At 38.3% G+C, this 14,442-nt stretch overlaps 1 protein-coding gene across 1 annotated transcript in view; it reads right to left on the bottom strand.

Moving 5' to 3' along the window:
* ANKFN1 (ankyrin repeat and fibronectin type III domain containing 1) overlaps window positions 1–14,442 on the bottom strand; it is a 70,286-nt gene that overhangs the window by 9,660 nt on the left and 46,184 nt on the right. Inside the window, exons 11-16 of the mRNA XM_069799235.1 lie at window positions 14,093–14,308; window positions 11,796–11,962; window positions 10,208–10,358; window positions 8,257–8,425; window positions 4,624–4,790; window positions 1,108–1,327 (exon numbers count right to left, since the gene is read on the bottom strand). Of these exons, the coding sequence (XP_069655336.1) occupies window positions 1,108–1,327; window positions 4,624–4,790; window positions 8,257–8,425; window positions 10,208–10,358; window positions 11,796–11,962; window positions 14,093–14,308 (1,090 nt within the window). The remainder of the gene's footprint in view (window positions 1–1,107; window positions 1,328–4,623; window positions 4,791–8,256; window positions 8,426–10,207; window positions 10,359–11,795; window positions 11,963–14,092; window positions 14,309–14,442) is intronic.

Genomic DNA, 14,442 nt, shown 5'->3' with positions numbered 1-14,442 from the left:
AACAAATTATTATTACCAAAATGGTCATGGCAGTTGTTTAACGCAGCATCTGTTGCTTTTGTTTCTACTGTTTCATTTACTCGTTGCTTAAAGACAGCTCAGCAGAATGGTGGTTTACGTTTTTCTCCAAAGTCCTTATTCTATTAGCAAATTAGGTGTTACTGTTTAATTTGCTTCATCTTTATTTGCTGTGATCCATTTCTTTCATCAGTTTAATTTTCCAGCTGTTCAGAGAAGCAGTAATGGTCAATGAGGTGGATACTTATTTGTGTAATTCTGTGTTTTAAAGTGCTTGTCTAAAACACTGAGAACAGTGAGGTATGTGAAAATCACTGTTAAATCAAACTGGACTGTTGGCACTAAAATTTGCTCTATCAAAACAAAGCAAGAGGAGCATGAGAAAGAATTGCTCCAAAACAGAGGAGCAGTCAAAGCATGGAAAGAAAATGGCTGTAATATCAGAGAAACAGAAGGTGACAAATGGAGACCATGAAAAAGTCTGACTTAGATTCCGGGCAAATTATTAGAAACTACGGTGAAGAATAGATAGACACATGAGTGATGAGAAAGGGTCAATAGCTTTTGCTTAGTAACTCATGTCTCACCAGTCTAATAAAACTCTGAACACGTGCACAATTAATACACAGGCATCCTTAGATTTCTGAAGAGCTTTTGACAAGGTTCTTTACCACAGGTTCTGAAGCAAGGAAGCTGTAATTGAGATAAAGAGAAAGCTCCCTCCATATATTGTTGGTGTAGACAACAAATGAAGTAGTCAGCTTTCACTATGGAAGGATTTTACTAATTCTGAACATCATGGAGAAGTCAGTGATAACACTTGTCCCTTCCAACCTGTTCATTAAATGATCTGGAACAGTGAGGTGACAAAGTTGGCTGATGATAAGTGATGATTCTGAGTAGTTGAAAACAAAAAATGTAGAAGGATCTCAGGATATTGAGTGGTGAATGATTGTTAAAATGATTGTTACAATACCTTTGCAGGTATGGGAAAAAATTTACTCCTTTTATAAAAACACATACAAGAACTGTTATAATTAAAAGTGAGTTCAAAGATTTTGCTTGACGAACAAAGAAAAATTCTCTTACCACTCACAGCTTTTCTCCTCTGGATTCTAGCCTCAGGTGAAGGGGGAGGTGAAGGAAGACAATCTAGATGTGAAGAGGTTGAACTGATTTTCTTCTGAGAGTGTTCTTCTGAAAGATCCACTAGCTTCTTTATGGGTAGGCCAGCTGCTGGCTGCTTGTATCTTGCATACTGCAGTGCTTCTGTGATCCATCTCATTTCCCTCCAGATCTCATCAATTTGCTGTAGAGAAAAAAAAGGTGAAAAAGTACAGTTAAGTCTGTGTATTAATTTTACCTAAGTGTGTACTTTCTTCAAGTGCCCAAGTAGGTGTGTAGTCACTGCCAACAGAGAGAAGCAGGATTCCCTGGCAGGACACCTCAGATTTAGGTGGTCTGAACTGCCTTTGGTTAGGTGCTTGTTCTCCTCCACCACTGCAGAGGGTGCTTGGGGCCACCAGACTCTCAAAATAGGTACCTCAATTAAGAATCTGTAGTTAGGAGGGTTGAATCCAGGCCTAAACTCTGACATGGAAAGAAAATGAAAATTGTCTTTTGATGGAGTAAAAAATTTGATCAATTTTGTAGCACACTTGAAAGTTGGCTTCATTCTGTACTGGAATGAAAGCAAGGCTTCTTGTGCATCCTTGCAAACCCAGGATTATGTTCAACAGCAGAGTGCTCAGATCAAACCTAGTTTTTGACTAGAAGAATATACATACATGGAGGGTTGAAGCACAGCTATGAGCCAAACTGCAGGTTTCTCCCTTATCATCACATTGGTCTGCATACATTTTAAGAGCATAAATCTACACTAAGACAGTTCTAACACATGCCTGTTGATGGCAATAAGAGACAAGTGCTAAATCAATAGCATGATATAGCTTTAAGTATCTATGCAGAGAGGAAAGATACTGTTTAAAGTGGGTCTTGAGAGTCTTTTGATAATGGAACACTTTTAACATCTTCAGGCAATTCAAGATCTTTGATGACTGAGCAAATGTTGCTGCAACCAGCAAATGACAGTAGCTATAATATCCTTCTGCTGCAGTATCCTTTCGAAAACTTCCCTTGTATTTCTCTTCCTACAGAAGATTCTGCATCTGAAGAAGTGAGCCTTCACATTAATATTGCAGTTGTTAAGGGAAACTGCTTTGCAGTTACACAAGCTACATTCTGCAAGAACGCAGAGTGAAATACCTGGGTCAGTAAATGGATAGGCAAAAGTGGGTCGTACTTTGTGCAGTCAGTATTATCAAATAGGGAAGTAACAGAGGGATCAGTGAAAAGGGGACTGCAGACTGATATTCTAAGATGAGTTCTTCAGCACATACTCAGCTGGAGATACTTCACAAAACGCACATCCAAAGTGTGAAATTTATTGCCAAAGGATACTGTAGATGCCAGATTAGCTAGGGTAGTTCTTGATGAGCTGTGTTGGAGACGGGATAGCTGGATAGATGGATCTTTGTTTTGACCTAGTATGGCCATTTTTATGTAAAGGTGAAATCCCAGCTCCAATCATGTCAGTGCAAAACTTGCCACTGAGTTAATCTGAGCTAAGAATATACACTGATAAGAATAGCAAATGATTCAGAGATTAATTTGTAATCCTACATCATTTCAAGACTTCAGTGTAGCTCCATGAAGAGAATGCCAGTTAGCAAACATCTCACCTATTTGATTTTGGAGATTTTATGTTTCCTTTCTGTGATTCTTCCTCAACCCCAAACAAAAGTCATATTGCATGCAGTTTAATAAAATGCAAATCCTGTTGGTTTTCTCCCTGATGCCATTCTGCAGTGTCTCCTGGGATAATGGATCAGTCATTTTAATGAACTGTGGTTCTTTTACACTTTAGGAACATTTGAAGCATTACGCTATATAAATTACAGCTTAACTTCAGTTTTAGTTTCAGTGTCTGTAGATTTCTTCTCTTGCTGTGTAACATTCTAGTAAAGACTCCAAGTACCTTATCTGCTGGTTGGTTTTTTTTTTTTTCTAATTTTTACTTTTCAGTTGCCCTCTGACTCCTTTTCAGAACTGCATTTATATAGACTCCCTTGCTCTTTACAATGTTTGGTTTGTGTAGTGACTTCAACACTGTCTTAGATCTAGGATCACACAAATGCTCTTGCGGTTTTGTGGTCACCACTGAAGATTGCGGTATGTGGTGGGCTGAGATATTTTTGCCAATAGGTGGAATACAGCTGGTTTTCATTTGAGAGGAAACCTGACAAGGCTAATACACTGTCACAATAATTCAGCACAAAACACTGAAGTTTAAAATGTTCTCCCATATTTTCCCAGCATATATATGTGACTCAAACACTTTGGAGAAGAGGAACACAGAACTGTCTATACAGTGCATGCATATTAATATACATATACTTATTTTTGATGTGAAGGATAAAATTTTTCCAAATTCTCCTGTACACTGGGAAAAAGCTAGATTTTCTGAGTGTGAGAATGAGAAGATGAGGAGGAATGAGATGATTGAGCAGTGAAAATGTAATGGAACATTCCTCTCTGCCCTGCTGCAGGTTGCCAAAAGCTCTAAAGTGGACAAGGCCAAGGGGATCTGAATTCAGAGCAAAGAGGAACAGAAATACTATCATCTTGTCCATAATTATGGAGGGCCAAACGTATTATCAATGGAATAAATGATTGTATTGGCCCCTATTCCAACAGAAGGTTGCTTGAATATTAAGAATACAGAGCTGTAAACTTATCTGCACCTCACTTGTAGAAAGACAGATCAACCATGTCCATAGATGCACTCTGCAAAGGGCATAAGTTTTACCTATAAATAACCAATTGCCAAAATGGTTTGCAAAAGGACAGGCCTTGCTATGCTGCACAATGGGGTGTGGTTCGAAGATCCCCGAGTTGAGCAGGTAAAGTCCTGATCTGGGAACAGTACAGGAAAATCAGTGTGAGAGACAGAGAATAAGCAAATTAGACAAGTATGATAACATTTGTGATCCTTCTGCATTCGGGGACTGAAGCAGTATCACTGCATGGTGCTGGACAGACTTACAGATGCTTTTGGGGCTAGCTTTCCATCTTAAATGCAGAGCTGCTTTCTTCACTGTGATATTGTTGATGAAGATTGCCTCCACAACCTAGTTTGAATTTTCATTTTAATTTTTTTAATTGGCAACTTATCATGGTGAAAAATGTTCTCAATTCACAAAGACAGAGAAAAACTATTACACAAATGAATGCCCAAGCATGGTACTAGCTTACCTTACATTAGAGGGGAGTGAGTTTTACAAGCAGACTGACACATTTCTTTATAACCGTCTAGTATAACTGTCATTTGATTTTACCCATAAAAATCCTTGTATAAAAGCAACAACTAAGGAAATCATGTTCTGGGTTTGAATTTCATAAAAACAGAATTGCACTTTTGATACAACTGCTCTTTTTATGATGTCTGTGAATAATTCTCCATTTAGATTTCAAATTACAACCCTATGCAATTTTTAAGAAAGCCACCTTAAAATGTCCTTGGAATAGTCAGAAACAGACTATTACCTGTATGTAGTCTATAACTTGCTGGTGTCTTTGTTTGGCTGCAGCGACTTCACTGTCTGAAATTGCTTCCCTTAGGGATTGCTGGGTTTTCAGAGAGTCCAGCTCTATGACAGCAGAAAGGCGGCAATACAGGCTTATAAATTTTTCCTTGTAACAGCAAAAATGAACTGTGAAAAGACCAAGTGCAAAGGAAACATTGTTATATTCTGGTTATGAAATATGAAATCCTTAGCTTTCAGAACACAAATTTTATTAAATGTAATTACTAACCCTGGATGGGTTACTTTAAGCTAGAAATAAATAATACAGGCTCTAATTCTCCTCTCATTTACACTGGATTTACTCTGTAACTTCAATGATTTCAAAAGAGTCATTTCTAATTTATATCTAAGTGAAGGGATAATCAGGTCCTTAGTATGCAACTCCAGAGGCTATCTTGCCCTTGATAGCTTTAATCAGAAAGGCTGTTTCTGAGGCTTTTATAGCTCATCATTTCTTTTATCAAGAAAGTACTGACATGACTGGAAAATGGAACTCATCTTTTATTTTTTCTAATAGAGTGTTTTAGAAAGAAAGTATCATTTTGAAGGATGATAACTTCCTCTTGGGCTAGGCTAGCTTAAATCAGTAACTTAAATGTAAATGACTCAGCAGTAAAAGCATTTCAGTGATATCAGAGTTTGGGTGAAACAATTAAAAGTCTTTTAGGTGTTATCACACATCATCCTCTGAACTCTCATGCAGGAGGGTAACACAGAAAGTTCAGACATGACCTCTTGCTTTGTGTAATTTGACTTTGGAATAGCACAGAGCTACCCAATCTACCTCTAAAAGAGGTAACTAGATAACAGAGACAGAACAGCTACAGTGCCACGGAGCTTCACAAATGTTAATTTACCTGGCCTCTTAAAGCTACATTATTCTAGAACCTGCAATTGCTCAGGCAAAACTTACCAGTTCTCTCTACAAACTGCAGTACAGACATAGAAAAACTTGCTGAGGGAGAACAAATTTTCAGAAATACTTCCCCATTCATTGGTGCTTCAATAAATGCAAGCATACAGCGTGATCTTGTTATAGCAACGAATGCCAGTTGGCTTACTACTGCTACTTTTCTGGATTGTGGCATGATATTTTTCAGGGTGTTTCAAGAGTAAATTGCATAGATTCTTCTTGTCATAAATATTAAAAAAAGAAAAACGGTGTCACATGTCTACTTATCCCTTGCAAACAACATGATAAGAATAATTGAGAAGAATTTCTCAAACTAAGAAATCCAATCACAGAAACATCAGCAGCATAACAATAAAGGCCTAATCTGAACATAGAAATCCCACAAAAAAAGAGTGAAAGAAAGAATTCTACCTTCTGGTTTCTCAATGATTCCTAGATATTGCAGGGATCTAGTCTGAATAGTGTGTGGTCTTACAGTATATATGCCATATGTGGTGGACTCTTGAGTGAATTACAGCCGCGGTTTCAGCTTCAGTGCTGAAGTTTCTAGCCTTTGTGGTTTTAAGTCAGACCCTTTAATGTTACTTTAACAAATGTTACTTCAACATAGTCTTTTGTGGTTATGCAATTATATAGTTGGTAGCCACCAGCTAATGGGGAATGGAAGCTTCTAATATTTGAGATGTGAATCACAGTCACTTTATAGAACATCAGGGATACATATATAATAAGTCATATAGAAATGTCATCTGCCTTTGGCCAGATGATTGCTTACTTAAAAAAAACACTCAAAAGTAAAACTCAGCTTTCCATACTATTTTCTCCACCATGAACTGCTTTCCCACTGCAGTAACATTGCTAAACAGAGAGGTCTGCATCCAGAATGCCTTTTGAGAGATGACTTTGTTGCGTGTTTATCTGCACCACATCATCCCATTCAGTGTCTATTGCTTTGTTGGACTGATGCAAACTATGTCCCAGAAGTGAGAATGACTCCTGCCCCCAGCCTGTGTACCACATAATGAGAGTTAAATAGTCTGCAAAACCTCTAGTGCGGAGATTAATTTCACCAGAGATGAATATGCTTCATGCATTAATTTGCACAGTGAATGCAGCAGTCACCTCTCACAGTGAGAAATTATATACTCAATACACAGAGTCTAACCGTAGACTTCAGGGTTGTGTGTCAAGAGGATCTGTCTTTAGGGCACGACAGCCATGGCCATATGGCCCAAAGCACTGAACTAACTCTTCTAGTTCAATTATGTTAGTCTTCTTTTGAAGGGGTAACTTTTCCTTGGCAGACTACACCAGCTCATGTATTGTCTGTCTGTACCACTCATAATTTTATGGCAGCTCAGCTGTCATCTGTCCTCCCACAACCAGCATAAAAACCCAAAGTTGTCGCAGGCACCACTTTGTGTGCTCTGGCTGATGTGGCATAAACACAATCGTATATTCCTGCCTGATCCAAATGAAATTTTTGTTGCTGGATGATGGTAGGTCGCAGATCTATTGTGACTGCAGAAATGTAGTCTTGGTAAGACCCTCCATTAACGTCTAATCATTGTTCTCATACATTAGTGACTCTAATAGCACTTAGCAATGACATATAGGAAATAGGATGGTGCTGATAATGGTGTCACATAAACACCTGAGAGAGCTATCACTGAGGACACAGTTGCCACTAGAGACCTATTCTGTAGTGGCTCCTTGTGTACTGACACCCATCAGTTTTGGCTTGTATCTTTTTCTCCTCTCCAAGGCAGAGGATAGAAAGATATCCAGTTTTACAGGCCAGAAGGAAACAGAGGACACTAATGTGTAAGGCTCAGCTGTCCCCATACTTTTAATATTCTTTCTTAAAAGAACTATTAAGTCTTTATGAGCTGCTTTTATGTGGAACCTTTCTTTTCTCTGTGGACCAAAGAAGAAGAAATGAGAAATAGAGGACCTTGAAGCTAAAGCATCTTATGTCTTCTGTGAGACTGCTGGAAAACTCTGGTTTGGGGAATTCTTACCTGGTCAGCAATGCCACGGAACAAGAGGGCTCAATCTGCCACAGCACAGGATGTGCTCCCTAAAGAAATAGATTCAAGTCCAGTGCTTTGGCATTTTTCACAATAGGCTTTTTCTGTACCACAGCAATAGGACTGAGTCTCCTGCATTTTTTTAGGAATCAGAAGGAAAAAGATGACCCTTATGTGGGAAACTCTAGTCAGACCTTTCACAAAGCTGTGAGGGAGTCAGCCCTTGAGTAGAACTATCTGCAGTCAGGAACTGCAAAAATTCTCCTCTACAAAACTGGTGATTATTCTTGTGACAATTTAGAGGGACGTATTTTTTCATCTCCTTTCACACTCCAACCTTGCTAAGTTGTGTGTGATTTTTTGGTTCTGTTTTTTAAAGAACATCATCTTCCAAATAATCTTAAAGACACATACTGGATAACTGTGGGCTTTGCTCTATGCTTTGCATTTCAGTAACGATTGCTACAGTATAGGCTTTAACCACTCTGCTCTCTCTGTAACTTGTACACAGTCATAGGTAGTGTTGTTGCCAAAGCCATCATGTGATTTATTGACTCTCCACTGGGACAAGGGGGAAAACAGATACAACTTTGTGATTTTATTATAAGGAGACTGGGTTAATATTTCTAGGTGAAGCAAGCTACTATACCGAGTTCAAACATCTGAAGAGGGAGGTTAAGAAATCCTGAGTGTGGGGTGTAAGGATTATTCTGTCCTGGGGCAGTGCAGACGTCGTCTGAGGCGGGGAGCAGGAGAAGAAAGGAGACATTGTGACCCAGTTCCAACACCTCCTGTGTATACAGACGGAAGTGCTTAGCCTGTAGAGGGACACGCGCAGGGGAAGAAATAGGAGAGAATTACAACATGGCACTTATATAAACAACACCCCAAATGATATAAAACATTAAAGAAAATTTGCACAACATCAAGCTCGGAATTTTTATAAAACATAAATATTTGGGGGGGGGGGCCTAAATGTGGGTTCATGTCACTACATAAAATAAAGATTTAAAGCTGCAATGTTCCACATTAAAACAACACACACAGGCACAACCCCCCTGAAAACAACATTTATGTTTCTTATTAGGCAGAAAATGATCACATGCCATGTGCTTTTCAAGATTATGATTGCATAATTATGTGAAAACATGAAAATGGATTCAATTAAAAACCTTTAAGATTCAATTTAGGGTTGGTTAAGAGAAATATGCAGCTTTCCCTCAACACAGCACTGAAAAGGTTTAACAAGTGCTGCAGCAAGAGAAAATGGCACACACAGGAGTTGGCCTGAGGCTGCTGTAGAGCTGCTGTGTGCAGCACTGCATTTTACCCTGGGTATGTACCAGTGTCACTGTCTGTGATTCTGTTTACCACAAAAATAATAAAAATACATAAATAAATCTGTTGAATTAAAAATTCAATTCATTAACATAGAATTTTGGTCCTGCATCATCGGAACATTTACAACTATGTTTAACTGCAAGGTCATGTTTATGTCTATCTCTCATGCACAATAGATGAGCTTAAACGCTTGGCTGAACTGCAGCCTAAGGAACATATTGCACATTGATTTAAATATTTTAGTCCCTAGCTCAAAAAAAAAAAAAAAAAAAGCCACAAAAGCTATAACCTCCAAGAAAATACACTAGCATAGAGACCTGCACAGAGCCCTAGTGAATTAGAGTGATTGACCACAAGGCAGCACACCATCTGTCTCAATTTTAGATTTACTTGAGTCTTACTTGGCTCTTCCCAGGCTAGAAGGTGCAGCACTGATGGATTCCTTTTTAAAAGCAAAGCCTAAACCTTTCAAAATCAAGAAATGTAGAACCAGATTAATTTATTTTAAGGCTATTTCTTTCTAGCTGCACAAACAGACCTTGAAGTGAATATAAAGATGATTTACTTCTACTTTAAGCCGTCTTTACCCTTGTAGACCAAAATAAAATGGAATTCATGTAAACAAGAAACAAACTCCTTAGCTTATTTTTTCATGGATCTTTCACATCATAGATTATCCTCCCTGACTTTATTTATTCACATATGCATTTCTTGTACCTAAATGTAAAGCCAGAAGCCAGATACCTCTCCTCACCCACAGCAATCTGGAGGTCTGGAACTATGTGTTTTAGAAGTGCTACGTTTATCTGTGTGTAAAAGAATAGCAAAACACTGTGTCTTCAGCAGGCCTTTCATACACTCTCACTATTGCCTCTAAAAGAACAGTCAATTGCCTGGCTTGCCTGCCTGTTTCTCTTTGCCAGCTGGGTAAAGGTGCTTGCAACTACTTTTTTCATGCAAAAGTGCTTATTTGCACCTGCCTGAAGTTGCACAAACATGCTAACAGATGCAAAAATAGGAACTAATTGAAAATGTGTCTCTTAATCCTTGTATGTTCAAATATGCAGGAAAATATGTGTTTTATTGAAGATGTTCCACACACACATACTTAGAATAACGGAATACAAAACTTCTCTGCTTTTCTTTTCTTGCAACCGTAACGTTTAATCCCTACTTGCAAGTTACACAGTTTGTAGCTTTTAGTTGTGTTCTTAAGAATCAGTTTTTAAAAAGGTGATAAATACCACAAAGGAAAATACCTGATGCAGAGGTAGATTGATCTGTTTAAGGAGAGCTTTCACTGCCATCTGGAGCTCATACAAGAACAATTGAGTAGGGCAGTCTGAAGTATGATCCATACTTTCCACAGATTCTGAGCCAGAAAGTGTTTGGATCCATTCCCACTCATCTCTGTATGTTGAGTCAAGTTAAAATTAGAAATATAACAAAAGTTCAGTGCACAAGCAGGAATTCAGTGTATGTGCATTTGGGATCTGTTGATAGTTTAATCCTCGTATAGCAAAACATTCTAAACTTGTGCAGTCTTGATTGTTTGTGGTTAAAAATCTAACTTTGAAAAGTTTAATTTTTCTAGCACATGTACATCAGGCTGAACATTCCTTGCAAACCTCTGAAAGTCCAACTGCCTTTGAAATATTTCACTAAGGCTTCCCACTCCAAGTTTTCTTTTTCACATACTTCATTCCCTATCTACCACAATATTTTAAAAAGCATGCATTGGAAATGACAACAGTGACAATTAGCAGGAAGTTTAATTTCTGTGGCAGACTCTCTTGTACTCACTGGAGCCAAAGAACTTCCTGGTTTGCTTGACATATATCCATTTTAGACCTGATAAATATGGGAATCATCTTTCTGGATCAAATCCTTAATTCACCCTGCCCAGTATTCAGTCTTGAAAAGCAGCCAGCACCAACCATTCAAGAAAAAAATGTACAGGAAACCCCACTACAAGATGAGTAATAGATGTGGTATAATTTGCTCCTAAATAAAGATCTGATCTTAAACTTCAAGAGTCAGAGATGGTTATAAACTTTGAAGCACTAGGCTTTATATTCCTTCCAAAATTTTTGTTAGTATTAACTACTACATTCTGGATATCCTTGTTATCCATATAGATATCCAGTTCCTTTTTCCTCATGCAAAATTATCAATTGGTTGCTGAAATGATATGGGATTAAAAAGCTCCAGAAAAAAGCCAATAAAATGTATTGCCCACTAGGCAAGGACTAAGCAGTACAAATAAGTGCACTTGCCCAATAGATAAGGGAAGCAATGAACAAAGGGGAAAATGGCTTTCCCAGAGCACAGTAGTTCAATGACTGATAGCATTTGTCTGAATATGTGTTTTTAATTGCTGTATGTTTGCTGTGGATTAGAGTGAGAAACCAGATACTACACAAGAGAATACACAGAAAAATCACCGACACCAACACCCCATGGTCAGTGCAAATCAATAGAAAGGCTGACATTGAATTCACTGGAGGCTGAATCAAGGCTGCAGGCTATGAGCTTCCTAACAGATATATGGAAGATCATTACCACTGTGCAGAATTTGAGCAACCACAGAATACTATCCTTAGAAACCAGCGGGCTCATATGTATGTGTTCTGGATAGGCCTTCAGATTGCTGGGAAGACCCAGGTGCACCTGTTTAGTTCAGTGCTGATCTCTATGGTGGTCCACACCTGAGCCAAACTTTGCTGGCACCTACAATTTTGCAATGGCAAAATTGCCTTAGCATTTAAATTTGATCAGTTGTTTCCAAGTTAAAACAAGTGTTCTCTCTCTACATCTGTGTGTGTGAATACGTATATATTCACTTACTTGGAGACGTTGCTGTTGTCTCGGATTTTAACATGACACAGGACATTAGGCAACTTCTGCAACACAAGCACTTTGATTTGATCCACAGAACTGCAGAGTTTAAGGTAACCCAGATACAAGCCAGGGGGGAGGCGTTGCTGACTTCTTTTGTGATAGGAAAGTATGTCCTGTTTCAAGAGAAACAGTCCTACATAAAAATCTCATTTTTTTTTCCACATAAGCAGAAGAGTTTGAGATCAAAAAGCAACAAATGTTTTTACAGCCATCTTTTTGTTTCAACAGTGTTCCCAATTTACAAAGCATTTAAGCACATGCTTAAGCATATAAATAATCTCTGGTAGTTTGGATGCACTTGGACAACTTTAAGAAAGTCATACACAGGTCCTCTAAGCTCTCCACGTCATGCAGGAATTGGCTTTAAAAAACTGAGGTTTCAATTTTCTACAACTGTAGTATTTAAACTAGCTTAAATAACACCCACCTCTGCACTCCTGTCTGATCATTTCAGCAGTGAGCTGGTTCAGGGAACTGATTCAGCTGAAAAACAACTCAGGGAAAGGAGCAGTCATTTTTCAGCCAGAACAGTTCCCTGGTTTGGTGCATAGCTACACAGATGGAGCAGAGCAGCATTGGGAAAAAGCTATCACCTGGAGAAGGTGGGAGAGAGGGGCTGCATAAGGCAGTACGGTCACCAAAATATCCCTGTAGAGTCCCAGCCTGCATCTCTCAAAAACCTGTTCTGTATCATCTGCTGTCAACAGGAAGATCTCTATGAGGATGGGGGTTGGTGGTTTGCAAAATTTAATTACTGGCTGTGTTTTCTGAACAAATAGCTTTATCAAGAATAGAGCTTAGAAGGAATTAATAATGATGGTGTATTTGCTGAAGCCAGAGACGTTTTTAAGGCTATGTATAGCAGTCCCCCAAAACTACCCTAAAAATGATGTCTGCTGCCATCCTGAGAAATGTGTGCTTCTGCAATGGGTGAGTAGTAAGACACCTGGCCTTATGCTTTTAGTCTTGGAACCATCAAATTATCTGCCAGTGCTATGCTTGGCTCTGACCAATGCAATTAGACCCTCATTTTCACAAGCACATCATGAACAAAATACCCATTCGATGATTAAACAAGTAATAGAAGAAAGGGTGGGCATTAGATAGGAATGTGTAAACCATTAGGGGAACATTTTTTCCACTAGGATCTCTGTGGAAATCTGATCAGGCCTGTATTTTGGGTTTCCTAATATAAAACTTTTGCCCAGATTGACATTTTTCTACACCTTTAACACATTTTAATACATTAAATCTAACATAGATCAGGTAAGTTTTATTGTCTTTTGGAAATTTTTTAACGTTCCTAAAACCTGGTAATGTATATTTTGATTGCCTGTCAGTTTCCGGTTTGAAAAGCACAGTCTCTGCCCAAGAAAGTACCTCTAATTCAAAAATTAATCACAGCAGTCATCGTCTAGTCGAGGGTGCTAAAGAAGGGACTAAGAAAATGATTTGTCTTGTAGTATTTTGGGTAACTATGCAACTGAGTTTTAGAGAGATTGGCTACTGATGTTTTGGGAGAAATATATTGCTGTTACCTACAGAAAACATGCATTAATCTTTATGTGAACTGTCTACGTTTAACATGAGTTTACAGATGCCCTGATTCTTGAAGAGCTGAAAACCCATGGCTCTCAATGATGTTAAATGAACTGACTGCGCAAAGCAACTTCTAAGATCAATCCTTACCTTGGTATTTTTCTAATTGTGAAGTCTAGGGGCATGTTATGCAGAAATTAAAGAGGGTTATGGTCAGTAAAGAATTCTTTAGGAACTATACCAGGCTCCAAGGAACTCTGAACCCCACAGAACAAGTTTATTAAGTAGAACAGTAAGGTTTTAAACCTAGATTTAGTGTTGAAGGTTGGATGGAAAAATCTTATGGAGTGTAGCAATTGTGTCTGTATAGGTGCTTAAGAACATCCCAGAGAATTTTAAAGGTTTTTATATCCCTTGATACAGAATTCTATAGCATGGTTTCCCGAAACTGATAGAAACTACTATTCTCTGCTAGGACTTTGAAGTAATTTCTTTAGAATCTCATGGATATTTTACATAATAAGGATCTGATCCCAGACCCACTGGAAGTAATATAAGTCTTTGCTTTCAATGGGAGCCTTGCCATTAATTTTATTGGGCACTGGATTAAGGCCTAAAATTCTACAAAACTCTCCCCAAAATCAGGGCTCTGGCACAGGCTTTACAAAAGCAAATAATGTACAGTAAGAGAAGCAAAGCACTACCTGGATTGTTATAAGCAAGATGTCTAATGCTGTTGGCTCCTCTGGAGTTGAAAGAGATTTCCTCTGGCTTTGTAGTTTGGATACCTGCATCCATTTGCCATTAAAAAATGAATAAAGACTCTCCACTTCTCTTATAGTAACTATCAGCATATTGCCATGTCGATCCTTGATTGGCTCATAAAAAACTCTGCCCAAGTTGTGAGTTCCCAGCAAATTCTAGAAAACAAGCGAATTATAAAATGAAGGTTATTTATCACATATCAGGAGAGTAGTATTTTTTTGAACCTTAACTTTGTGCTCACTGACATCCGTCCTGTTGACTTCAATAAAAGCTAGACACACAGTGTTTC

Source organism: Haliaeetus albicilla, chromosome 12, assembly GCF_947461875.1.
Source record: "Haliaeetus albicilla chromosome 12, bHalAlb1.1, whole genome shotgun sequence".
Taxonomy (NCBI): Eukaryota; Metazoa; Chordata; class Aves; order Accipitriformes; family Accipitridae; genus Haliaeetus; species Haliaeetus albicilla.
Note: the sequence above shows the minus strand (reverse complement) of the source record. Positions and strands in the feature narration are given on the sequence as shown.